This window comes from Cygnus olor, chromosome 3 (assembly GCF_009769625.2).
Source record: "Cygnus olor isolate bCygOlo1 chromosome 3, bCygOlo1.pri.v2, whole genome shotgun sequence".
In the NCBI taxonomy this organism is placed as follows: Eukaryota; Metazoa; Chordata; class Aves; order Anseriformes; family Anatidae; genus Cygnus; species Cygnus olor.
The window spans coordinates 52,930,427-52,956,982 of record NC_049171.1 but is presented as its reverse complement, the minus strand read 5'-3'; the positions used below and the strand labels follow the sequence as shown (position 1 = coordinate 52,956,982).

At 39.0% G+C, this 26,556-nt stretch overlaps 1 protein-coding gene across 1 annotated transcript in view; it reads right to left on the bottom strand.

The window, feature by feature from the left end:
- SLC35F1 (solute carrier family 35 member F1) overlaps positions 1–26,556 on the bottom strand; it is a 248,675-nt gene that overhangs the window by 104,425 nt on the left and 117,694 nt on the right. Inside the window, exon 2 of the mRNA XM_040552702.1 lies at positions 2,746–2,921. Within this exon, the coding sequence (XP_040408636.1) occupies positions 2,746–2,921 (176 nt within the window). The remainder of the gene's footprint in view (positions 1–2,745; positions 2,922–26,556) is intronic.

Below are 26,556 nucleotides of genomic sequence, written 5' to 3'. Positions count from 1 at the left end.
TTTTTTAAAATAGGCTCAAAAATATCCAGAATAAAAAAAGATAATTATCTAGATACCAGACACATCATTTAACAGAAACTTCAGAGCTCCTTATGTCTCAGAAAATTATAGTTTTCAGTCCTACAGTGAATTGAGCTTTTTTTGGCCACCACAAGTGACTGCTTCTCAGTGAGTACATTTCTGCAAAACCTCAGAGGTTAAGAAAGCAAGCAAAGAAAAAGACAAAGGGATGCAGTTATTTTTGACTACCAGCCAACTTATGATGGTCTGATTTCTGAAGGACAAACAGGGTAATTTAAAAAATCTTAAATCTTGCATGCAGAGTAGGAGAACAGCACTTTAAAAAAAAAAAAAAAAAAAAAAACGAAAAAAGCCTTCTGATGTTCCTGGCACTCAGAACAGAATCAGCCCATATAAAATTAATGTAATTATTATGTGATTTCCATCTGCTAACGAAGCCAAACGATTAGAGCTGCTAGAAAAACTGCCTTAGTGGAACAAACACAGATAATGAATTTGAATAAATACACAAGCAAAAACACAATGTCAAGCTCAATCATTTGGCAATATTAAATGCTGAGTAAATGAGTTGGCTGTGTATTGCTCTACCATTCAGCAGAAATGTTATGGTGAGTGATTGGATCAAGGAGTTCATTGCCTCTCTGGTCTTTTTTCTGGATTTTTTGGACCCTACACCAAACCATCTCTCTGTTTTTGACAGCTCCTTTTCCAGACTATTCCACTGGTCCCCATTATGTTGCACTCTGGTTGTTTGTACACTCTGTGTTTAACTGCAGGCCTGTTCAAACATCTTCTCCAACCATTCTCACTCATCCAAAGCATGTTTTTGACCTGTCCCTAAGACTTTCCCATTCAATTCCCAAACCTATTGTACTGGAACAACAGAGATCTCCAACAAACTCTCTTTAATCAATCACTATATTATAAACAGAGATAGAAAATTATTTTTAAAAATTAAATAGATCCTTTCTTACAAGTATGTTTATATGTGTACAACATAGTGCTTGATAGTGGGTTTGAAATGTCAATATATACTGGTGTCAAACAGCACTGTAACCAAAGCCCTGTAATGCACAGCAGATTTCTAGCCTATATATCATCTCACAAGACAGCATTTTCGAAAAAGCAAAATCTATTTAAAAGTCATTGGGACTTGGCTTCCACAAAATCTAAATCAGTCCCGAGGAAGGCATTTCTGGGATAGAACTTTCGAACAGCTAGGCAATCCTACATTCAGAAAAATTATTTTTAAACTCAGTTCTCCAGAAAGATGCTACTAATACACATTTTAAGCCTTTTGCAGAGAAAAGCACGTGGTGATGCTTCCCCCTACACAAATTGAAATTCCAAGACAGTGAAACACTGCCTGAGCAATCTTTCCTTATGTAAGAGCTGACATTTCCTCAGCAGACTGGCCTCTGCTGTTTCTGAAAAATGTCAATGGAGACCAAGTTTTGTAAAACTCAAGCTGTAATACATGTAAGCACTTTGTGTTGCAGGACAGTGGTATATTTTTAATTTATTTTTATTTATTTATTTATTTATTTATTTTCATGGAAGTGAAACCCTTACTGTTTTGGAACTTCATATGTTACAGTCTTGTATCAGATACCACACTGATGGAGGAACTTAAGCTTCAGAGTTGTTCCCAAATCATTTAAAGATGTAACATCAAAGACTGATTCAAAATATTTGCTCCTGTAAGAAAATGTGAACCCCTCAGTATGCTGATAGATGTACTGGAGCCTAATACATGTTCTATCTTTTCCTTGACAGAGCCCTTCCCTCTTTATGTCACGAGAGCACAATCACAATAGTAAATGATATTTTTGCTCTTTTATTTTGTTTCTAATCCATGTGTTCTGCGAAGGTGAATAAATAAAATGATTATGAAAAAATGAGTGGGTAAGAAATGTACTTAAATGCATTCACCTCCCACACCTCATCTAGACATGAAATCTCAGAGAAAGGAGGGATGGGCAGGAAAGGCACAAAAAAAATGTATTATATATAGGCTGTCAAACGGAGGATCATTTGACATATGGTACTGAAGTGCACTTGAATGCATTTCTCATTTTGGCAGCCAGATCGCTTATACGAGCCCTGTCCCACAACAGTGGCAGGGCCGTAGAGCTTCTCTGCCCACTCAGCATTTCACAGAAACAGCATCCCAAATTCCCTCCTTTCATCTCCTACTTCCAAAACACTAAAATCTGGATGCTATTTTTTGCTAATAGTGAACTACTGAGCTGCCTTGATGAGCAACTAGAATGAACAAGCTCTTCTTTGCTTGCATCTGAGCTCTCCTTAACCTATGTAGCTTGTAAAGCATACTATTCCCCAGCAAGATATGCAGTCATCTAAAACGGACCCTGAATGTGTGGTTGTGGTATCACAGTGGCAAGCCTAAGAGGAGTATTGCCATAAAAATAGTTAGGATGTGAAAAGTACTGATGTTTGGTTTTTTGCTTATAGGTAGAAGCCCTATCCTCGAATCTAGCCCTAATCATGAATCTACTAATTCATAATTTGTTAGTGAAGGTCTGTTTGGTTTTTTTTAGTTTATCTAATAGGTATTACTAGGCAATATAAATATGTTACAAATGTTAATGGGATATGTGTCTAAATCACGGTTAAATATAACTCATTTATTATTTTTCTGCAAAAGCTTTATCTTCACTGTCTTATACAAAACAGTTATGCATTTCAGAGATGGACACTTACCTTGTCTGACAGCTAGTGTTGTCGTGTAGACCAAGAATAGAAGGATATAATTGAGGAAGCTCTGAAAAACAGGTGTGTTGGCATGGAAATCTTCTGACAAATACTTGCTCGTGAGGCCAATGCCACAGATAAGGAGGGAGAGTACCTGGCCAAGAGCCACAGACAGCAAGAGATCCCTAAAAGGAATGAGAAAAACACAGACCTTAAACACTGAGCCTTCTCATGCTCATCCTCCTCCAGAATCATGGTTGAAAGTGTTAAGACACAGAAGAAACATGATGCTTCAGTCAGTGAGGTATCTGCTGGGTGTAGTGATGTAACGTTCCATTATTTCTTTACTTATCACTGGCTTCAACATCCCCCAAGCACACAAGCTTTTATTCACATATTAAACAACAGCAGATGGTAAATCTCTACCATTTAATTTCACATTTCACTACGGATAAATGATAGTTTAAATGCAACCAAAATACAGCACCTTTTTCTTCAAGCCTCTTCCTTAATAGAGAGACCCAGGAGTATCATTCAGCTAAAGCTGGAATTACAGCTCCTCCAGGACTTAGTAGCCAGAGAAAAAAAAGCAGAGGAAGGATTTTATCGTGTTCCACCATCAACATGAATTTACTGCGCAACTTCATTGCCCTCATTTCATTTCCATTTCATTGTATAAACTGTTCTTTCCACCCACTATGCAAATGTACATATCTTTTCTTTTGTCTTCGTTACCGCTTACTTTCCTTTCTGTTTGGAGAAAGTGGAAGGTTCTGCTTTTTTCATTCCTGTCTCCTTCTGGTTCTTAAACCTGTATTTCCTGATTTGGCTTCTTGCTTTAATCTGTTTTTCTTGACCTTGATCTCCAGTCTCTGCTGTTCTCCTATCTAACGTTCCACATTCTCTCTCCCCACAGGTCTCTGATAGTTTTTCCCTTTGTACATGTTCTCTGTCTTCATATAATTTTCTCCTCCTTACTCAAGAAACTGCTGTATCTGAAAGCCCACTCTTTTATGGTACATGTTCTTTTTATGTCCTTTCTTCAATCTTTTCTGTGATAACCTTTTCCATTCCAAGTATCTGTTTCTTGTACTCTTCCATCAGAACTGTACAGCCATATTCAGCGCAAACAACCCTCCTTTTCTTATTTGTTTTTAGTCACAGGATATCCACAGCACAGGCATATATGTGCTTTTAAATTACCCTTTTCCCAGATTCACTGTTGGTCAGTACTTCTGTGCTGATCAAGCCTGTTCCACCACCACCCTTGTTCCATGCAAATGCACAAAATGCATCACGTTGGTATGGAGCAGGAGCAATAACAACTGCTGCCAAGGCCTGGAAAAGGACATTAGAAGGGGACAGTTAGTCCAAGTCCTCCTGGCTGCTGCTGTCACTGTCATCAACCTCCAGAAGAGACTGTAGGTTTCTCAGGAAACCCAGGAAGGAGAAGGGAAGCACGTTCTGCACATGTCTCATTAGATCCTCATACGAAGAAAAAGGCATTAGGCAATCCTAAGGATGTAAAGGAAAGAGGGGGGCTCTCTGCTCAGCTGTAGCAATATTTCATATTTCATGTGTGTTCTCTTCTGCCAGCCCATAAAAAAACATTGCTTCAAGGCTGCTTTGCTTTCCCTGACAGATTTCCCTGACCTCAGCTGTGAGTATTTGGCAGCGATGAGCATGTGTGCTCCAGCAACAACTTCCCTTGTAAACTCAAGTGTCAAATTTGTTTCCCTTTTTCTCATAAACAATCCTCCCACTAATGTGTCTCAGTGTCAGTCATGGCGTGATTCAACCAAGCAGACACTGGAAAGCACAGGAGGCTGGGTAGTTATATTCATCTAACATACCTCGCTGACAAACAGTCTGACACAGATAGTAAGAGAACAAACTTTATTGTGCTAAATCCCGTGTTTTGACGGGAGACTGCTGGATAAGTAGAAACTATGATTCCACAACTACTGCCTCCACTTTTACATTACCTACTCTACTGCAAAACATAACCGTGGGAAATAAACACACTCAACAGAGACGACATCCGACACTAAGACATGAATGCTGTGGAAGCGTTGGATCCTCAGCTCCTACCACTACCTGCAATGCTCTTGATGTGGAGTAAGAAATTTGAATAGTGACTGCAATTTAAATCCACATACTAATCTTGTAAACTTGTATATAATTCTTCAACCAGTTGGGTAGATACTGGTTTTTATGTTTTTGTCCTACAGGGAAGGTTCATGCAGTGCTGTCCTCTTGCCTACTACTATTTTTGTAGTTTTATTTCATTAATAAATTGAATTTTTGCAAATTTGTATCTCTAAGTGTGTTCCCTGCTTCGCACAGGATGCAGGTGGTTATTAACAGTCCTCTATATCTCAGCTATGCCCGTTAGCAAACGTTGTATTACATCCATTGTAGTACTGCCTCTATTCTGGAAAGAAGCATCTTGGATCCTACTTGGATTTACAGAAAACTAAATATATCCTCACTTAATCATTCATGAAATGATTTTTCCAATAATATATTCCTTGCTCCATATGGCAGCTGGCTGTTGGACATCACTTATTACTTTTTTAGGGGATCAAAAATTCCACTCACTATTGTATTTGTAGACAATGTAGACAAAAAGTAATTAGGAATTCAGAAAAAGCAGCCATTGACAAGAATCAACACTACGAACCTGAACACCTCCAAGTTTGTAGATAAAGTTTGTTTGTGGATCAGCATACAGTCTCTGTGGCTTGAGAGAGCATTTAAGTAAAAATTGTCTTTTAAACTAGAGTTTAAAAAATACAGGAAATTATTTGTCAGAGAACCATGGAAGTAGCCCTGCAAATTCCACTGACTTTCAAAACATCAGCTACATAAATGACATTGAATACATATGTATTGCTTGCCTCTAGTTTTTGTGCACACTTTGATTTTTTTTTTTTTTATTGTTTGAGAAAACTCATTCTGAAATCAAGCAGTTGTGTTCCTTCTCTGGTCAGAACTTAGTGGAATATTTCACACGTGGTATATGACACAGAAGTACACATTTCTTCTTTTGTCTCTTCAGCATGAAGAGAAGCATAATTTAGATATTTAAACAGAATTAACTCAAAGGTCCTCAGACATCAAGCAAGGATTACCCATTTTATACAGTGTCATTATTTCTAAGACCGTGCCCACATTAACTCTTCTGCCATACTTGAAGACAGCTCCACTACTGACATGAATGCCATGCAGAGGAGTTGGTATGTTCCTCTCCCCTCATCAGTGTAGGCCACAACTGATGCTAACTACTACCATGAAAAACAGGTGAAATGAATAAGTAAGAGAAACCAAAACATAAGATTAACAAAATGTGAATGGAAGAGAACAACTCATCTCTCTCCAAGCAGAAAAGCAGAAACAAATCTCAATTTACTGGTTTTAACTAGTGACAATATCAGACAGAGCAACAAAGAATAATGTAATATTTGGATAACCCTAAAAACCAACATAAGATGCCTGAATTGTACAGAAAATGCATGATAGCATTATCCGTGTTCCATTTTTCCTGCCAGCAACGATCTAATAATACAAGAGTCTTAGCTCCCAAGTCTTTAATACCTGTACAAGAATAATAACATACCCGTTCTTTTTTTAAGAAGAATGAATTAGCAAACATTGAAAAGAAGCTTTCAACGTCTGTGGAAAACCTACTACTTCCTTCAGACAGAGGAAAAAGCAACTAACCCACTGCTGTCACCTCTGGTACTCACCAGACAGTATCTCTCCTAAATATCATGCTGGCTATTTCAACACTATTATATTATATATCCAACATATCTGCATCAGTTTTCCCTGTTGGTTTTAATACTCTTCACCACTCAAAGTCAGGCACAAAGAGGGTGATTTCTTTCCTAAGCCTTTGGTCTGTCACGTTGGCTTTGGCAGTATTTTCATTTACTGACGAAGCGCCATTCACTCACGCCTTGAAGAAAAGTTATGTGGTTTGAGGGCATTCAAAGAAAGTACTGAAAAGACTCACTACAGAAAGCTTCGTAACATTGAGGTTTCCTACCTGTTGGAGGCCAATTTTGCAATAGTTGAGTGTTGATCTCCCACTAGGATCAACAGCCAAGTCTCAAGCCAAGTTAAAACAGGGGAAAATCTTCAGCTTAGCTCTGAACTTCGATCTCATGAACTCATGACACTCACTTACTAATACAGAGCAAATAAAAGACATTCTTCTGTCTGACATCAATTTAAGACCTGTTCCTTTAATTTTTGCTGGCACTTGAATTAACATTCTGTATCAGAACCAATCAAATCAATTTCAGTTTAGCCACTATTGCTAGATAATGCCTAGCACTTGCTACTGAGTCAGACATGTATTTTGAAGTAAGAAGTAGGTCAGAATTGCTCCTCAGCTGCCAGATGTCACACTGCTAGGCATCTATCATGGGTGTTTCATGATACGCTAGCAGAGATTAAACAATACTTCTTTATAGCCTCTTTAGAAATAGTGCCAGAAGATAAAGCCTCATCTTTGCATTGGGAGCCATTTAATTCTGTTTAAACGCCTGGGCTGGTAGCTGCTGTGCATTACTTTTACTTGCTCCTCCAGGCATATGGAAATGTCTATCAGTTGAGTTGCTCTGTGTTTATCAGCCATGGTAACACCACAAACTTCTGGAGGCAGATATTCTCATATCTAAAAACCTCCGAAGCTTGTGCTCGGTTCCTAGCACATACACGCTGGCATGAAATAAGGTACTAAATACATATCATCAGGTTCTCCAGTAATTATTTTTCATGAGGTTAGAACCTCATTAGCTTTGACTTGGCTTTGATTGCCAGTCTATTTCCATGTCCTCCCCAAAATATTAAAACACCATTTATAACACAAAATCAATGCAGTACAACGTTCAGAACAGGCCACACAACCACGGTTGCTGTATGCTGGATAAATCAGTGACTTGCAAAGAGTGACTACGTGATTTAAACATCTGGGGCTGTTTTATTCCTACACTAAATCCTGTGCTAAATCTGATACTCTCCATGTCAGATTTCTTTTAACTTAATTGCTTTCCCTCCTCTCTTTTGTACTTTATTTGGTCTCTTTCCACTGATAGGTCCCCACTGCATCAGTTAAAAGGTACCTTAGAGGGTAAAGAAAAGAGGCAACCAGTACTTTTAATCTCTAGCATGAGGTGTGTTAATCCTTTAGCATGCCACAGGTTCCAACAGACAAGAGATTAGCAGTCTATTTCTTGAGCTGAGATTTCACTAGACAAACACATCTGTACAAGCTGCTCTATAGCACTGCTAGAGCAGGCCTGCAGGCGGGACGACGCTTTCTGCGTGATGATAATGACTGCTATACATAGTTATCTTTCCAAATGTTCCAAGCGTGTATTTAAAAAAAGAAAAGACAGACACACTTCATTTAGAGACTGATTGCTCTTATGCCATAGCTAAGTTGATGATATCTGTCACAGGACTGTGATTTTACCAGGCTTTTTCACTTGAGTGCATTTTAGTGTGTTTATATAAAAGTAAAGGAAAAAATAAAACAAGGTCTTAAAAACTTTACTTTGATTCACAGCGAGCTGAGCTTATGCCCCTATGAGAATCAGGTCAAATTTATTTACATGCTTAAAGTTGGATACGGAATCTCAAACACCCATCAGTAGAAATGTTGGCACACATTACTGTAGGAAAAGATGGAAAAGCACACATCTAAAACTCGAACTCCGAAACCCCCAGGATCCAGCTGCTTCTTCTGCAGCTGAAGTTCCAGCACCATAGTGCATTTGAATGGCTGCCTAATGAGGATATGGACGTTGCTTCCACATTTTGCTGTTTGCAGTTAATGCACATAGGCAGCTTGTAAAAGAATAAATTAACAAGATTTGCTAAAACCTTTTCCAGGAGAATCGATTGAGATCTCATTGAAAGCTAAAGCTTCAGATTTTTTTAATAAGTCTTAAGCATGTGAAGCCTCCTATTTGTCCGGCATTGCTCTGGAATTGATTGCACACAGAGAACAAGACTCGGCACTAATTTTGCACAGAAATTTATCTTTTCTTATTTTCCCATCATTCTGAAATGTCTGTTACACAGGTGAAAAAATCTATATGTTAGCATGTGCAAACCTTCCCTCTTCTCTACCTCTTTTAATAACGTAAAGACTGCAGCAACGATCTTCAATTAATGTATTAAAGCATCTGCATGACACTTTATAGTAATTTACAGAAGTAGCCACAATATTCTATAATAAAAGTTCATGGCACTAAAGAGCAAGTTCTTCCACATATACACTGATAATAACTCTATTGGCACATGTACATTTATTCTATTAGTCAACTGCTCCTATAATGTACATTCTCCATGATCATACTGGATAATGTCTCAAGAAAACATAATAGTCTTGAAGACCAACACAAAAGATTTATCTGTTTTTAATACATTTCTGGCATAAAAGAACAAATCAGCCTAAAATATTTTCAGAATATAGGCATCAAGCATCATCGAAGAGTGAAATGCCAAAGCTTGAATCCCAGCTAAACCCATATAGTGAATTAGAATATAAGTCTATTGACCTACAAATCAGAGAGTGAAACCCATGCAAGACCAAGCCTATCCATCACTTAATTCCCACTGAGTCATTATTTTGAAATCTTCAGTCGCATTTAAATGATGTACAGGCTGTATACTTGATCTCAGCACAAAGGGTGAAATTTATCGATGGTTAGTTGCAAAGTACCTCAAGCTCCCACTAACGCTCAAAAGAAATGCAGATTCCTTGCAGTATCTTGAGCGGATTAGCTCTTTATTTTCCAAACATGACCACTTTAATCTCTTTACAAGAGGACAGCACTGTAGACTCCATGCAGCTCCAATCTTCAGGCTGGTCTGAAAAGCTCCAGGCCTTGAAAACCTAGGCCTATTTTTCTCAGTGAAGAAAAGCCAGTAGAGGAGTAAAAAGCTAACCAAGAGTTCCTCATCTCCTCATCTGTTTTCTGCTCTGTATCCTCAAAATAAAAAATACTTTTTTTTTTTTTTTTTAAACCCAAGGCTTTGAGCCCTTCCAAGTGGCCCAGAAGTTCAAAACTCATTCTTATCATTACGTTACTAAGTTTAAAGTCTTTATGCCTTAAGATGGGGAGAGAAGTTCTGTGCCTTGTTACTGTCTTCCTCTCTTCCCACATCCCCAGTTGAACACCTTCTTACTTGCGTTACAACTCTGGACAACAAGAACCAAATCTTCTAGATACCTTCCCCATTGAAAAGCAGCTCTATATTGCACAGTGTTGGTTGTGTCTCTAAGTTCCTCATCATCCATTACATTTCTGCAAAGTCGCTGTCTCAGATGGGCTCCAAAGGAGGGAAATGCGATTACAAGAAGGACATTGAGGTGCTCAAGCGAGTCCAGAGAAGGGCAACGAAGCTGGGGAGGGGTCTGGAGAACACGTCTTATGAGGAGCGGCTAAGGGAGCTGGGATTGTTTAGCCTGGAGAAGAGGAGGCTCAGGGGCGACCTTATCGCACTCTACAGGTACCTTAAAGGAGGCTGTAGCGAGGTAGGGGTTGGTCTATTCTCCCACGTGCCTGGTGACAGGACGAGGGGGAATGGGTTAAAGTTGTGCTAGGGGAGGTTTAGGTTGGATATTAGGGAACTTCTTTACGGAAGGGGTTATTAGGCATTGGAATGGGCTGCCCAGGGAAGTGGTTGAGTCACCATCCCTGGAGGTCTTTAAAAGACGTTTAGATGTAGAGCTTAGTGATATGGTTTAGTGGAGGACTTGTTAGTGTTAGGTCAGAGGTTGGACTAGATGATCTTGGAGGTCTCTTCCAACCTAGATGATTCTGCGATTCTTTACATCAGTGGCCCTGGTGAGAGGGCTGTTGGGATGGCAAGGCACAATAGGCAAAGGAGAGCCCCAGCATGAAACTGAAGCATGCAGGACGTGCCGTGAGGAGCAAGGAACAGCCAGACAGACCTGGTCAGGTGGATGGGACTTCCCAAGAGCTGGAGAAGCCCAAGTGGTCACCAAGCCAACTGGAAGGACAAACTAGGCAGGAGGAAAGCACATTTTTTATTTTTTACCTTTTCGCTTCCCTATTTCAGTTTTTTTTTCTTTTTGTTGTTTTGTTTTGCTATTTTTCATTCCTTATTTTTATTTGAATACAAGCTGGCTTGAATTTTAGAGCCTTTTGGGGGAGCTCACTAAAATTCAAAGTCTAGGTATATCTGTTTCAAAGCAGTGGCTGACTCAGGCTCTGCTTCTTTTAGGTGACAGCTTGAGGAGCCGGCATAGATTGGGTTCTGATAAAAAGAAAGCAGAATCATATATTCAACAAGTCTCAAGAGTCTCTAGAGCAGCTGCTTAACATGAGATTTTACCTAATAAATTTCCCGAGTCTTGTGTATTGTCAACTACAGCAATTCTTGATAATACATTTCATTTATTATAAGATTTTATACAAGTTCACACACGCACTCACAACTACTTGTGTTTTATAACTCTTTAATAATAAAGGAATTGGAAATGCTTTAAGACTGTTCTCATAAAACTTACTCCTTCATTTAATATTTAGAAATACACTGCTGAGACAGTCTGTTGCAGTGACTGCAAGTGCAAACGAGGGTCTTCTCATTTATTAATACAAAACACATTTTAAAATAGCAAAGGAAAGTGCAGAGAAAATTTTCAGGCAGTTATTTTGATGGAGCCCAGTAGTAAATCATTAGAAGCAAATTTGTGTTGTTTTTGTTTGTTTGTTTGCTCGTTCTTTGAATGCAACTTGCTAATAGTCAGCTTCATTCACCAGTCATACAACAAAGAAAGAAAAAGGAAATTTATCCTAAGAATATGCCTCAATTCTGAAACAGACAGCTGGCTTCCAACTAGCAATTTCCTAGTGCTTTTCCAGCTACAAATCACAGAAGGACATTGGGAACCACGGGCTTTTTCCCTTTAAAGATGAAGGTCTCTCCATATACACTCTTGGCAACTTCCCAGTCTAGAGAGTACTGGATAGAATGAAAATATTCCAATCTTTCTGATGCAATCAAAAATATAATTACAGATGGCCATGGCCATACAATAAAAGAATTCTATTTCAGGCTATTCTGGCAAATAAACAGACTGAAGCTAACTGCAGCCTATTAACTTCTATAAATTGGTACAATGTACCCCCATATGACTACAGACATTACCACTCCTAAATCTAAAGATTTGGTCTAGGCCAGAATAATAAATGACAAAATTATCTTTCCACGTGAAAGCTGACAAAAACAGTTACAAACACTAATTGATGACTACAGTACTTTTAAACAAGTAACTCTTCTGCCATAATCTTCCAGAAATTAATTCAAAAAGTGAGATTTGCAATCTCTTTATAAATAGAATCCAGGAATCAAGTATGGGTTATGGTGAGCTGCAGTTTCCCAGGCTAGAACTCCAAGTAAAATATGAGAGCTGCTGCAAATACTACGTTTTAGCCTATGAAAACTAGTCAGAGTCACTGGGCTGCTGGAAAAGTTTGATCACCATTATTTTTATAATTCAGGAATAAAGCTTGTAAATAGATGGCTTTATATGGGAAAGATTTGCTCTTACTCTGTTCCAAATGTACCAGTTTGAGCTTTCAGTTGTTAGAGGAAATTGGGATGTGGAAGGACTGACAGCTCTCTCTCTTGGAGAAAATGAAGTTCTCTGTCACATTTTATTAGTTCATCTCACTTGCAGTGGTTTTTATGCCTAAGGCGCAGGACATTACAAATACAGTGATGAATATTTTTAGATAATGTGAGAAACAGTTTTAAAAGTTTCAGTTCAGTTAAGATCATCATTAGCTCCTAGTTTTCTCACAGGAGCTCGTAGCCCACAGTAATAGACCTGGATGATTCCCAGCATCAAGAAAAATAGCTCACTAGTGCCCTAAGAAGTACAACATCACTTCTTATTGCTCTCTTGCCATTACTGTACAGTGCTAATACAGTTTAAACTGATGGGAGTTTATGGACTAAGTCTTACAGCTATTGAGAGACAGTTGATAAAGCAGCAGGTGAAAAGCATTACAGTTCTTGCTGTACCCCTGCCACTGATAAGCCAACCTTGATTGAGTGCTTTGATTCAAAACAAGTTAAATGACTCAAGATTCCTCAGGTGCCAAATGCTAGTGTAACTTAATTCAGTGTTGCCAAAAACAAGAAATAAGGGCTTGGGAAATTAGGTTGAGTTCCCAGAAAACTGCATATATGTGAGTCAGTATGACGGTATGAAGGATGATGTCAGATTCTTCCTGATGCTCCTGAAAATTGCAAAAGTTTTTCCTAAATTTCTGTCCCTGTAAAATGCCCCACTATGAACGCACGTACACCTGAGGACTGGCTGTGCATCTACAATTAGGTGCCTGAAGTGATTACACTTTATTTGTTTCTCCAATAAAAATAAGCAGGTTAAAAAAATAGCAGGTATGAATACTGAAGGTGCAAAGGTACATCTATAAAGGTGATAGATAGCTTTCGGATACACAGAACTACTAGTTTAATTAGTGCAAGATAGAGATATATATATATTTTTTTACATCAGCACATCTGCAAACTGCAGATATTAAATTACAATGACTTAATTCTAGAGAGCATTTAATATCTAATGTAAAAATATAATTTAAAAATTGAAATTATTTGTCTTTTGAAAAATCTTTTCCTTGGCTAAAACTAAACATACTTAGTTCCTCAGACCACAACTGTTTTTATTTATTTTATTTATTGCAATTTTATGGAAGTTATTGGTAGCATTTTCAAAACACAGAAAAGTTGAAAAATCCTTCAGTTGAAAAATGCTTCAGTGGGACACATTTTCTCCCCAAATAGATATGCACATTTCCCATAAATCTGAATGTTTTTACTGTAAATTCCAGCTATCTACATGCTTAAAAGAAGTAAAATAAATTTTAAGAAAAATTTTAAGAAAAAATGCCCTTAAATTGGCAAAATCACTGGTGCTGAAGTATGAAAGATATTCACATTAGCATTTCACCTGGGATGGCACTAAGCTGCTACACACTTTCCCAAATCTCCAGCTACTTCAAAGGAGAGATGCCTGTGTGCCTGTGGCTCATTATGACTTCAACTTTTCGAGGCCTTGACTTTCTTTCACGATCTCCCATCTGTGGGTTGCTGCTGCCTCACTTTGCAGCCCCTCAAGCAGCAGTAATGCTCAAAGTTGCTTGCTCATGGATAATATGACAAATGCAAGGACATTAAAATTTCATGCATTTTTTTTCCAACAGTTTTTTAATGCATGGAAGCCAGGATTTTTCCCTTTTTGGTGAACATCCTCCTCTACATTCTTCTTGCCTGTGAAGACTGCATACTTATTTTCATAGCAGCACAACTTCACTAAGGATGAACTGGAAATGCCCTTGTCAGATCTAGCTCTAATCTGGCACCAAATAAATATGCCACAGGAGGTAGAAGACATGAGTTCAAGCTCTTCAGAACAAGCTGGCCACTGGAGCTTCTTAGGCAAGCACTTCAAGGGTTAGGCTGTTTCACAAAGCTGGGTACCTTCTTCTGGACAAGAAGCTTGTATGCTAGCTCCAAAGGGTCTCCTGAGGCACAGCAGGAGACTCTGGAAAGTGAATACCAATTTTAAGTAGGTAACTACCCCTGGTAACACATCCCCAGTGTGGGATTTCAGTAGGCTACATCCTTCCTGGCCTGGCCAGTTTCCCTTAATAGGGAATTAGAGTGCTTAACTCAGGTTTACAAATTCTGCTGCAAGAGTTATCACATAAAAATTACAGTAAAAAAGCTCAACATCAGCATCTCTAAATCCCTCCGCGGATCTGGTAAAAGTCAGTATCTTAGGGAATCAACTAATTTTGGATGTCCTGCTTACAGGACGTGAAAGGTGTTACTGGCTTTTCCTTTAGGAAAAAAACAAGGTCCTTTTAAGGAGTTTCAAGCTGGGTGTCCAGAGCTGATGCAGTGATAACCCACAGGATCTTTCACAGGTCTTCTCTGCGTTCCTACTTCTGCAGTTCCCCAGGCCTCCAAGAAAGGAACCACTCGGTGACAGGGGCCACTATAAAGTCACTGTCCTCAAAGGATAACGGAGTGCAGGTACTTCTCCCACTCCGTGCTTTTGCTGTTCACTCACTACTCAGCCATGATGGCCAATACAAAGCCAAAACTACATGGGAGGCCCAAACTTCTGCCATCTGTTTTTAAATTTATATTCTATATAATTCAAAAAGGAAAAACATTATTTTTAACAGAAGTTACAATTGAAGAGAATTCATCTCCCGCTAAATGAGAAGTCCAGCTATTTGCAACATAGTGCTCTTCATTTGTAAGTATGAGATGGTTCTGGTTTACTGCTCCTCCCTTGGGCTCCAAGATATATCTCTCCTTTCCTCTTCCTTTCCATTCAATGAAACAGCATGATGGTCTCTGTCAACCACACAGACCTTACACACAATGGTGGAATAGACTCAGATAAAATGAATAAATAAATAAATAAATAAAATTGAGAGTAATCTGGGAAAGTGTCACCTGCAGATTTTCAGAGGGTCAGAACAGAAATTCATGGCCTACAGGATCCTTCTGCGATGCCAAATGTATTACCAAAGCCACTGATGACCTAAAGGATAGGAACAATGACTCACATAAAGCAAGATAAAACCTGTGAAGCAAAGTGAGCCATAAGATCCTCTCACAGGAGATAAACCAGGTCTGACATTTTGGCAGGATATTTACCTGCCTGTACTCACCGCTTCCAAGATTGCTTTACAATTTCTCTGCAACATTAGCACTTGTACTTTAGATATGCGATGAAAGAAAACATCAATCACATTCAGCAGACTTTTTTTACTGGGATAGGGGTACATTTTTGCCTTCCCGGCACTGAGCAGAGGAGTAACACACAGGTGATAGATAGTGGGCCTGTGACCAGGCCACTGCAGCTCTCCCAGGTGTGTGGCTGATACACCACCTCCCTCCCACACACTGAGTGGTGGCGGGCCAAAACATACTGCCGAGCCAGCAGAAAATGGACCAGAATCAAGGTCCAGCTGCAGTACCATTTTCTGCTGGTTCAGGAGTGAGTTTTGGCCTGCTACCATGGACTAGAAAACAGTCTGCACAAGCCCCCATATGTCTAGGGGAGGAGCCCTCTGAAGAAGTCCATCCCCATGAGGACGGCCCAGGGAGATGGTCTTCCAGCCAGGACACCTCTCCAAAGCTACAGCCTCTCAAAACCTGCATAAACTGCCCTCTGGCACCACACGGCTTTCCTTCAGCAGAGATACATCCCAGCTATGTACAAGCATGGTCGCAACCTTCAGCTGACAAGCTGACTTTATTTCCCTCCTCAGCACAGTTTGGATCAGGCTTGGTGCGAGGACAGCAGGGGGTCAGGCTGACAGTTGAAATGAAGAGTGTGAGGGAAAAATCAGGTATTAAATAATTTTCTGTGCATGCCTGGCATCTGAGACACTCTGTACTAGAGCTTTACACAGCTACTGGTACAAAAATACGTTAAAAAAAAAAAAAAAAAACCTACCATTAGCATTAAAAAGAAGAGGAAGTATTTCTGTGCTATTCAATAGCAGTTGCTCTCCAGAAATGACCTGTGTGAAAGAGGATTGTCAGGCTGCAGTTATAACTAAGAATGAAATCCCAGCCTTAACTCTGGATTTCCTTGCCTTTCTGAACTGAAGTTCGCCATTAAATAGGATTTCACTGTAACAATATGCATTTCATTTTCCATTGATTTTTTTTCTTAGTAAAAAATAAAAGAGACAGAGAGACGGCAGAAATTCTCTGCTAAGCTGCATGAGTGAATCAAATGTCATACCTATCATATACGGCACACATACTGGTTTAATGAATTATATTCAGGCAGGCCGTTCTGCAACACAAATATAGGTACCTTAAACATCGTTATGGAACAACATGCATTGGTTAATTATGTTTGGAGTAGATTTTCTTAAAAGGGCTGTATAGGGCTTTAAAGCAACTAAATACTTCATTGACGAAAAAAAATAAATTACCTTTTCATTTCAGTCATTAGTTTACTTATGGATTAAACTAGAACGTTAACTAAATTGCAGCTAAATTACTCTGTATAGGTCAAATGCTTTTGTTTATAAAACGCAGTGTGAACACACAGACCCACGTTTACACCCGAGTTGGGCAGGTGAAACTCATCCAGGTGGTCTCACCTCTGGTGACCCGAGGCATAGATGAGCTCACTGTGACTTGGGAGTGGGCTTTCCTAAGGCCACCACACTGACACCTGAGTGCACTCCCCAGGAATGTGGCTGCAGGTCAAAACATCACCATGTCTGCTCAAGCAAGAGCGGGGAAATCCAGAAGAATGAAAAGTTGTTGAGGCTTCTGCAATACAATGAATATAATTTACCCAACAGGGTGTTGATCTGCTTTTTCAGACTCTGTTCTGCATAAATATTTCCTTGGGATGATGGATGGAAAGGAAAGGACACCATAGAAGACTGTTTGCAGCTGCAAAAACATCTTTACCCATGAAAACCAAATTTGGCATGACAAGGGCCCTTCAAATGTTCAACTTTACATGAAATTAATGAAGTCAGTTTTCATTGTGACCATTTTCCTGTTGCTCCCCAAGTCTGACCTCTAGGCCAAGTGCCTGGTCAGACAGCAGAGAGCTTCATAGGGGAAATTATCTGAACAAACAGTGGTAGTCAGTGAGAATGTTTTGGTATCACTGGTTGTCACAGCAGATCACACTGCTGTTACAGCTTCCTCACTGCATGCATCTGACTGTGTAAAGGTAGATAGCATATGGCCCTTCAAACATCAGAGAAATCTGAGATCCACATACTATTTTTGCAGTTTTTCTGTTTATGCTGTTGGAAAATAGCACACTTCACCAGTGTGCGCTGTAACAACATGATGTACAGAATATCATCATTATTAAATTAAGGTGTGCATATAAATATTTTCATGCTCTTCTAATATGATTATGTATAGACAGGCCTGCTTGAGAGATATCATGGGACCAGATAAGAGACATTAATCTTGTAATTAATTGCATGTTTGCATTTAATTTCTATGCTTTTATTATTTAGTACCTGTGTCAACCACTTAATTTGCCTGCAAATCATTTTCTTATATAATATTAATGAAAAATACTATACTGAAATTCATCAAACTAAGGAAATTAGAGATTAGGAAGGCTCATTATATCATTAATTTATCCTCTTCTAACTTAAAACAGTTCAAGAGCTATGGCTTCAGTACCATTTGCAGCAGAACAGACTATGTTTTCTTACAGTAAGTCATCAGAATTAAAAATCTCATTTCCATTGTGGAACAAACTACTTATTGGAGTCTAAACTTCATTTCTTTCTTCAAAAAATTTCTTTGAGAAGAAATAATAATGACAATAACATTCATTTCAACACAGACATTGCACAAAGGTCAATGTTTTTTATCTCTGTACCTACAACATTCTGAGCAAATGAACATCATGAGATTTATATGATAGACATACAGATTTGTCTGCCCAACCTGCTCAGAACAATTCATGCCTAAATATGAAGATGCTTGGGGTATTGAGGGACTGCTGACTGAGCACAGGGAAAGATCAAATCAATGAGAGGCATAAAAGTAATTGCATGCATCCTTGGGTTAGTTTAATCTAAGCTTAGGGCACTCATGGACTACCTGGTTGGGAAGGTGCACGGCTGCATTTTGGAAGGAATATCTGAGAGTGAGAATGGCTGGGAATTGGCACTGTTGCAAGCAGGCAACACAATTGCCCAAACCAGAACAACCTAGCTACAAGATCCTTGGGAACAGAGTACATCTTGCTGCAGATGAATGTGGGGGAACATCAGCAAGCCTCACACAACCCCAGGTGCAAAGCCTTACCTTGAGCCTGTGACTTGATCAGAGGGAACTCTGCCTGTGATAGACGCTGAGAAATTGCAAAGTGGACCCACAGTGAGGCCAACCTGCCTGCTGAGTTTGTGCCATACCAGTGTCAAGCAGTTTAAAAAAAAAAAAAAAAAAAAACAAACACAAACATGACCCTGCAGCTTCTGACCCTCCAGCAAGCATCTGTTAGGGCTTTCTATTGTGTCTGACTATTTCTGCAAAGCCAGACAGAAGAAGTACACCAGTAGTCCAGCCTGGGTTGTGGGATACAAATTATGGACCTTGGTCCAATGATCTTACTCTTGCAGTGGGGATCCAGAAAAGCAGGCAGAGCTGTAGGTTTTTCTCTCCAGGGTCTGTTCCCAGTTCTGCCATAGAACTACTGTGGATATCTGAGGAAATGGCCTCAAGCTGCACCAGGGGAGGCTTCAATTGGATATCAGGAAGAATTTATTCACAGAAAGGGTTGTTTGGTCTCTCCAGGGAAGCGGTGGAATTGCCATCCCTGGAGGTATTTAAGAAGACATAGAGGTGGTGCTTAGAGACATGGTTTAGTGGTGGACTTGGTACTGTTAGATTGATGGTTGGACTTGATGATCTTTAGGGTCTTTTCCAACCTAAGTGATTCTGTGATTCTATCTGCAGCTCTCTTTGCCTCAATTTACTCTCCAGTAATGACTGTTCTGTCCAGGTCATAAAATCTCAGAGAAAAGATTCTACTATCATACACTAAAACAGCACCTACCAGAAAACCTTCCTTTATGTAGGAAGCAGAATAAGAACTGAGAGGTGACACAAAATAGCTTCAACAAGAAAACCCTGTGGAACACGTCCACTAGTGCTGGTGTTTCCACCTCTCCTAACTCCTTGTGAGTAAGACCTTCCCATTCCTTAAATAAAAGTATATTATATTGTCTTTTTGTAACTGTAGTTTATTTTTCACAGTTTTCTTGAAACTGCCGAAGCCTTTAACTATCCTTGTGTCCATTTTCAGTGAACCTTGTGTTCTGTGGCAGCTTTTGGTTCTTTGTAATAAAAATGCTTTCATTGCCCAGATATATTGATTTTCAGTTTCCTGAAGCTTTGTGCTTTCCTTCTCCTAAGATTTTGCTGACACAGTTTAGGCTGAGTCTTACACTCCATTTCCCCCTCTCCTGACTGAAGAAACTGTTCTAACTGGTAGAAGCTCATCAAGCTTTTTAAAATCATGCCTGTTGAGCTCAACCCTCCTGTTTTGTTCATTCTTTTCATCTCTTCCTTCTTCCTCCTGATGTATCAGGCCAGGAATTGAATGCAATTCCAAAAATGTGTTTTAAAAGTAAAGCTTTACCTTGGTGAATCTGTTCTGCAGACAATTAGGCAGCTACATATGTGATCTATACACATGGGGCTTTAGAGGTAATTTTTTTTTCTTACCGATATGCATGTACTGAGATCAGAATGTAACGCACAGAAGAAATTTACACTGATAAAATTCAGAGATGGCATGTCCAATCTCAGTAGAGGTGAACCTCATGCTAAGTTTCTGTTTCTTTTTTCAATCAGTTGAAAAAGGACACAGAGAAACCCAGACGCTTTAAGGGGAAATCAGAGTTAGGCTTGAAAGCCTCAGCAGCTAAACATTCTCATTTACCGTTGAGAATTCCCCGGAGATAATGACAACTCAGATTTCCAGTGTAAGCACCTTTTTGTTTCATTACTGAGCAAACATCAAGTATAATTTCATACCCAACGTATGCAGGGTTCACAATTTGAGAAGAAAATCCCAGAGAGGAAAGCTTCATACATCAACTAACTTCACATCTAGTACCAATAAGTAACATTTCCATATTTTCATATTCAGTAGGTTTTCACTGACCACCTGCTAGTGACTTATTTCAAGCTCTCCTCCTGTACCTACTACCTCAGAACTTTCAACGTTCAATGTAATATTTAGTCCTAAAGTCATTTTTGAGAAGAGTAAATCATCACAGCATAGATGCAGACAAAACAAAAGGCAACATCCAAATTATTCTTACATTACATTGTTTTTACATAATTTCTGCCTATTAGTTCCTTAAGAAGTCTGTCATATGCCTGTTTGTATTCATTTTTCAGACAAACTATTCTAGCATTCAGGCAGCTTCACATCAAACAGCTAACTTGAACATTATCATATATTTACAAAAATATATGGTTTGTTAATTTTCATGCTGTGCTATTAAAACTAAAATGGAAACAATCCATTCAGGCAGTCTAAGCCTGCGTATATCACAGACCAAAACACTCTATGCAGTAACTTGAAGATCAAAATCAGTACTTCTTGTACAAGAGCTCTTTCAGAAAGTCTGACTTCAGGGCATAGAATCACAGAATGGTTTGTGTTGGAAGGGACCTTAAAGACCATCCAGTTCCAATCCCCCTGCCATGGGCAGTGATGTCCCCCACCACACCAGGTTGCTCAAAACCCCATCCAGCCTGGCCTTGAACACTTGTGATGGGGCATCCATAGCTTTCTCTGGGCAACCTGTGCCAGTGCCTTACCACCCTCTGAGTAAAGAATTTCCTTCTAACATCTAATCTAAACCTTCCTGCTTTTAGTTTAAAGCCATTACTCTTTGTTGTGTCACTATACTCCCTAACAAAGAGCCCCTCCCCAGCTTTCCTGTAGGACCCCTTTAGGCACTGGAAGGCCGCTATAAGGTTTCCCCAGAGCCTTCTCCTCTCCAGGCTGAACAACTCCCTCAGCCTGTGTTCACAGGAGAAGTGGTCCAGCCCCTTGACCTTTCAAATTCCTAATTAAGTTGTTTCAAAAAAATATTATTCGCACTTTATTTCTAGCCTGAATTGTTGTAGCTTCAGCTTTCTGCCACCAGACCATACTATGTTTTTTTGTCAGCTATTACACCAAAATAAATTAAAACAGAAAAAAAAGAATCTACCAGTAAACTTTAAGTTTAGTTGAAAGATGGGAAAATATAGTTCAAAATACACTGAAATGAAATTAGCTTCTCAGAAGACCTTTCAGAGGGATGAGGTTGCCCATGTAACCAATTGTGCTTGGTGTTAACTGGCATCCTGGCTAAGCTGCCTCTGGTTGGGAAGCTACCACAGAATGCATTTTTGCAGACAAAGATATTTCGTATGTATTTGTCTGTTACAATTCCAGCTAACACACAGTAGAGGGAAACTCAAATACAATTACTGCAGGTACTTATTTAAGCCTTTTTTTTTTTTTTTGAGTAGCTTGAGCTCTATCTAAGTTCCAACAAAAGAACATAGCTATAACAAGTTAAAATGTCAGCAAGGATCCACATGACCATTTAGTTTGACCTCCAGCACAACACAGGCGATGAAACTTCTCAGGATTAATTCCTGTTTGAAACAGAGTACATATTTCATAAAGGCATCCAATATTTTTCTAAAAACATCCAGCAAAGTCAGGAGTCCTGACAAGTTGCTCTGGAGATTAATTACCTCATTATTAAAAATCCGTGTCTATTATTTCTAGGATTAATTTGTGCAGTGTCCTCTCTTATTATACCACAGTTTCCTAAAGTTCTATTACCAACTTTTGCTTAACATATGCAAAACTCGTCACATCACCCTGTAGTCTTATTTTTGTTTAATTAAACAGGCCAAGTTTCTTCAGCCTTTCATTAAATAGCGTGCTTCCTTTTAGTGTTCTTGTGACTTTCCTCTTGAATTTCTATAGTTTATCAGTTTATCATTATTCTTCAGTCTTGAACAACAGAACTGGAAGCAGGGTCCCCAAACTAGTCACACCATAAACAGAATGAGTGCTAAGAATATTTCATTGTTCACATACTTAAAAATCTCTTTTGCACCACACAACCGTAATAGGATGTTATACCCTGCTCATTACACACTTAATGTCTCAGCTTCTTCTAGGACATTCTAGGATAGAGTCAGCCATCCTATTGGCATGGCCTACATCATTTATTCCTACATATGGTCCTTCTACTAGGCCTCATACAAACTCCTGCATTTTTGCATTTTATCCATAGCAATCAGGGCAGCCCACTTGGTACAGCACCTTGTTCTTTAAATTATTTATCATCTTCTTTAACTTTGTGTCACCTGCAAACTTTATCTGGAATGATTTTCTTTTTTTGTTTCCTCATCCGCTGACAATAATGTTAAGTAGCATGCAATTCATCATCCTGTTTGTTCAAGAAATACATTTAGGTTTAGGAACTGTCACTAAACCAGTTTTAGAGCCCCATGTAACATGTGTACAATGTTGATTTTGGATCATTCAATTTTCTTAATCAAAAAGTTGTGTAATACAAGTTGAAAAGACTGATAAGAGTTGAAATACACAACTTCAAACTGTCCCTAAACTAGAAACCTCTTCAAAAAAGGCATTAAATTATTTTGACAAAAAGTATTCATCATAAACCCACATTGATTAGAACTGATTACTTTAACCTTTCCTTAACATTTGATTAATCAGATTCCAAATCTGCTGTAATTTCACATCAGTGGCAAGGACAATGACTATCTGGATCATCTGTTTGGCCTTTACTAAAGTAGCACAAGGCTAGTTTTCCTGTTCTCTGGAACCTCCTCACTGCAAATCAGCATTAGTGACACTGAGATCTCCTCTGGATGCAGATAGTATTGCCTTGCTGATTTACTAGTATCCACCTTCAGTTTTATATCTTTTTAATTTAATGTTGGAACAGAAAAGTATATCATCGTATATAATACCTCATCTTTCTCAGAATCCCTCTACTTTTCTGATTTCTCTCTTGAAACAAAATGAATTAATTCCCCCTTCCTCCCAAAGACAACACGAACAACAAACCCCAAGCAAAGCGAAATCAATTAATAGAACCATAGAATATCCTGAGTTGGAAAGGACCCACAAGGATCATCGAGTCCAACTTCTGGCTCCACACAAGACCACCCAAAAATCAGACCATGTGTCTGAGAGCATTGTCCAAACACTTCTTGAACTCCATCAGGCCTGAGGCTGTAACCACTGCCCCAGGGATCGTCTCGGTGAAGAACCTTTTCCTAACACCCAGCCTGACCCTCCCCTGTCCCAGCTCCATGCCGTTCCCTCGGGTCCTGTCGCTGTCCCCAGAGAGCAGAGCTCAGCGCCTGCCCCTCCGCTCCCCTCGTGAGGGAGCTGCAGGCCGCCATGAGGCCTCCCCTCAGCCTGCTCTGCTCTGGGCCGAACAAACCAAGTTCTCCTCCTGCCTTACACCTCAGCTCCCCACATACATTTTCTACAGTACGTAGGTTTTGCTGCACAAAAATTCCTATCTCCTTTCCTTTTCTTTCATTCTTTATGCATTTTAAGTCTTTTTCTTGATTTTTTAATGTAGTCATAAAAGGATGACTGACTAGAAGGTAGAATATTTTGGGTGTTCATTTAAGAAATGCTATGAAACACTTTTCTGAAAAACTAAAAAGGGAACACCAGAGAAATATCTAAAGAATTCTTGCACTCAATCAGAGAAATCCATTCAAACGCAAGTAATGCTGGGACTGATGGCATTTCTCAGCTCCATTAAATATCAGTAAACTTTCAACCCCTAGAAAACTTCACTGTAGTAGAAATGAAATTTCATTTCACTGTTACCCACCTGTCCTGATCTTTCACTGTGCTGACTAAATATTGTTTTTCAAAAACCAAATGGCATAGGGGTGAATATTTTGCTATACTGATCAATGGGGACTGTGCTTCTATAGCTCAGACTTTGAAGCTTTTAAAGACATGCAAGAATAATATTTTTTAACAATTCCCCATAGCACGTAAAGAATGTTTTAACTGTGAGAAAGCCTATTAGAGTTACATGAGTCTAATTGATCTGCCGTGGTAATAAAACACTCGTTTTCTGTTGGCAAACCAGAGGTTCTGCACCTGAATATGCTAGAAGTCTGTACTTCTTTAAATCTATTACAAATGGAAAAATTCATCTTTGCACAAAGAACCAGCATAATTAAATTAAAGATACCGTTTGGACCATCAGAGAAGGACTTAAAAGGAAATTAATTGCTACAAAGTACTTTTGGGACTCTTCATGCTATTGAATGAAATCTTGGCTTCACTAAAATCAATAAAAGAGAAATCAATACTGATTATTGAACGATGTTTTTAGCTCCTTATTATGACCCACATTGCCTTTTGAATGTCATTGTAACAACAGCTAGCTTCAAATTAAAATCACTCTCCCTGTTGCCTCACTGAAATAACGGTTGTATTATTCTTCAGTGATACAAGGGAATAAAACTTATCCTCACTATTAAAAAGGCTGGTACTTTATCAAACAAAAATGTGTGTTGATTCTGGTTTACTTTTTTCCTGTAAAAAAAAAAAAGAAGGCTTCTATTTTGATCTTTGAGAAAGAGCGTGTAGTGAAAATGTAGAGTATAGTCTATATCTTTTTATTCAGAAAGCTGCAGAATCATAGAAACATTGATTCAAAAAGAGCTCTGGAAGTCATCTAATCCCACCTCCTGCTCAAAGCAGGACTATCACCAACTGATCAGATCAGCCGTGGCTCTGCTTCTCCTAGACTTAAAAGCCTACACAGATGGAGATCCCTTAACTTCTCTGGATAACCTGTTCCTATACTACAGTACCCTCTTGGCAGAGATGTGATCTCTAATGTCCAGTCCAAATCTACCAAGCCATAACTTCACATAGAAGCTGGAGTGAGTCAATGTGCTAGAACCAAATAAGGTGCTTCATGCCACAGGACACAGCTTGTCCCACCCATGCTGAGGTAGTGGGAATTAAAAAACACTCAACTTCTTAGCAGAAAGTACTTGTTTGTGTGTTGTTTTTTTTTCACTGGATTTTTCCATAAAAAACTATCTCATGATTCAGTAGTACGCATTATTTAGCATGCATAATACAAAGGACTGTCAGTCCGTGTTTCTCTCCTTAACAACTACTGGATCTAAGCACTATACTTCCATACTTCCCAGTCAATGCTACACTACGGATAAGGTGCAGAGCTGGGCTCCATGTTTGTTCTAAAAAAATGGCTTAAAAGACCGACAGCCTTTTTATTTCATTCAGATATTGATGAATAATATCATTTTCTTCAACTGCCAGGCAGAAAATTACAAATGGTCACCTTTTGATACATGGGTATGTGTGGGTCATAGCTTAAAAGTTATAGCTTACTTGCCTTACTTATGCAAATAAATGCTCTTGACATAAGTGAATAAGTATGGCCCTATACATGCCTTATTCTCTATTTTTGTCACTCTTAGTTCAGCTTGCTGGCATGCACTAAAGGAAAGAAATAACATGCCAAGATGTGGAAACCCATAATCTTGATAAAGAGGATGTTGTTCCGCCTCTATGGGAAGTTTAGCTGCTGGAAATAAAAAGGAAAAAAGCTTCTTTATTCCTTTTTTATTTTTTTTTTCAAACTGTGCCTGTTACAAGGCTATACAAGGCTACCAGTAAACGGACAAAAAAATGGCAAGGAAATGAACCAAAGGGCACCCATGCAAGTCTTATAATCCTATTATTTAGAATGTAATTAGAATTATTTCTATTCCTGATTTGAGCAGTCCCAGGAAGCAAATTTCCCCTCTTAACACTCTCAGCTTATTGTAGGGCTAGATATACACACAATGAATTTTTCATTGCAGCCTGGGTTGATAGGCCTTCCTCAGCATTGCTTCCTGCTAATTTTTTTCCTCCTTTTGCAATAATCACTTCTTCAGACAGTCCACAGAGCTGAACAGAAATAATATAAAGGATATGCTTGCAGGGTGAATTAACCAAACATTTAAATCTTTATTTACCATAGAAAAGGGTGTTGAAGATGAAGGCAACAAGAATTATGAAAGGACATTAAAATAGATGTGATGAAAGGAGGACACAGCTCAGCCATCCCTGCCACATTGCTTTCAGTAAAAACCTCCAGCACTGGA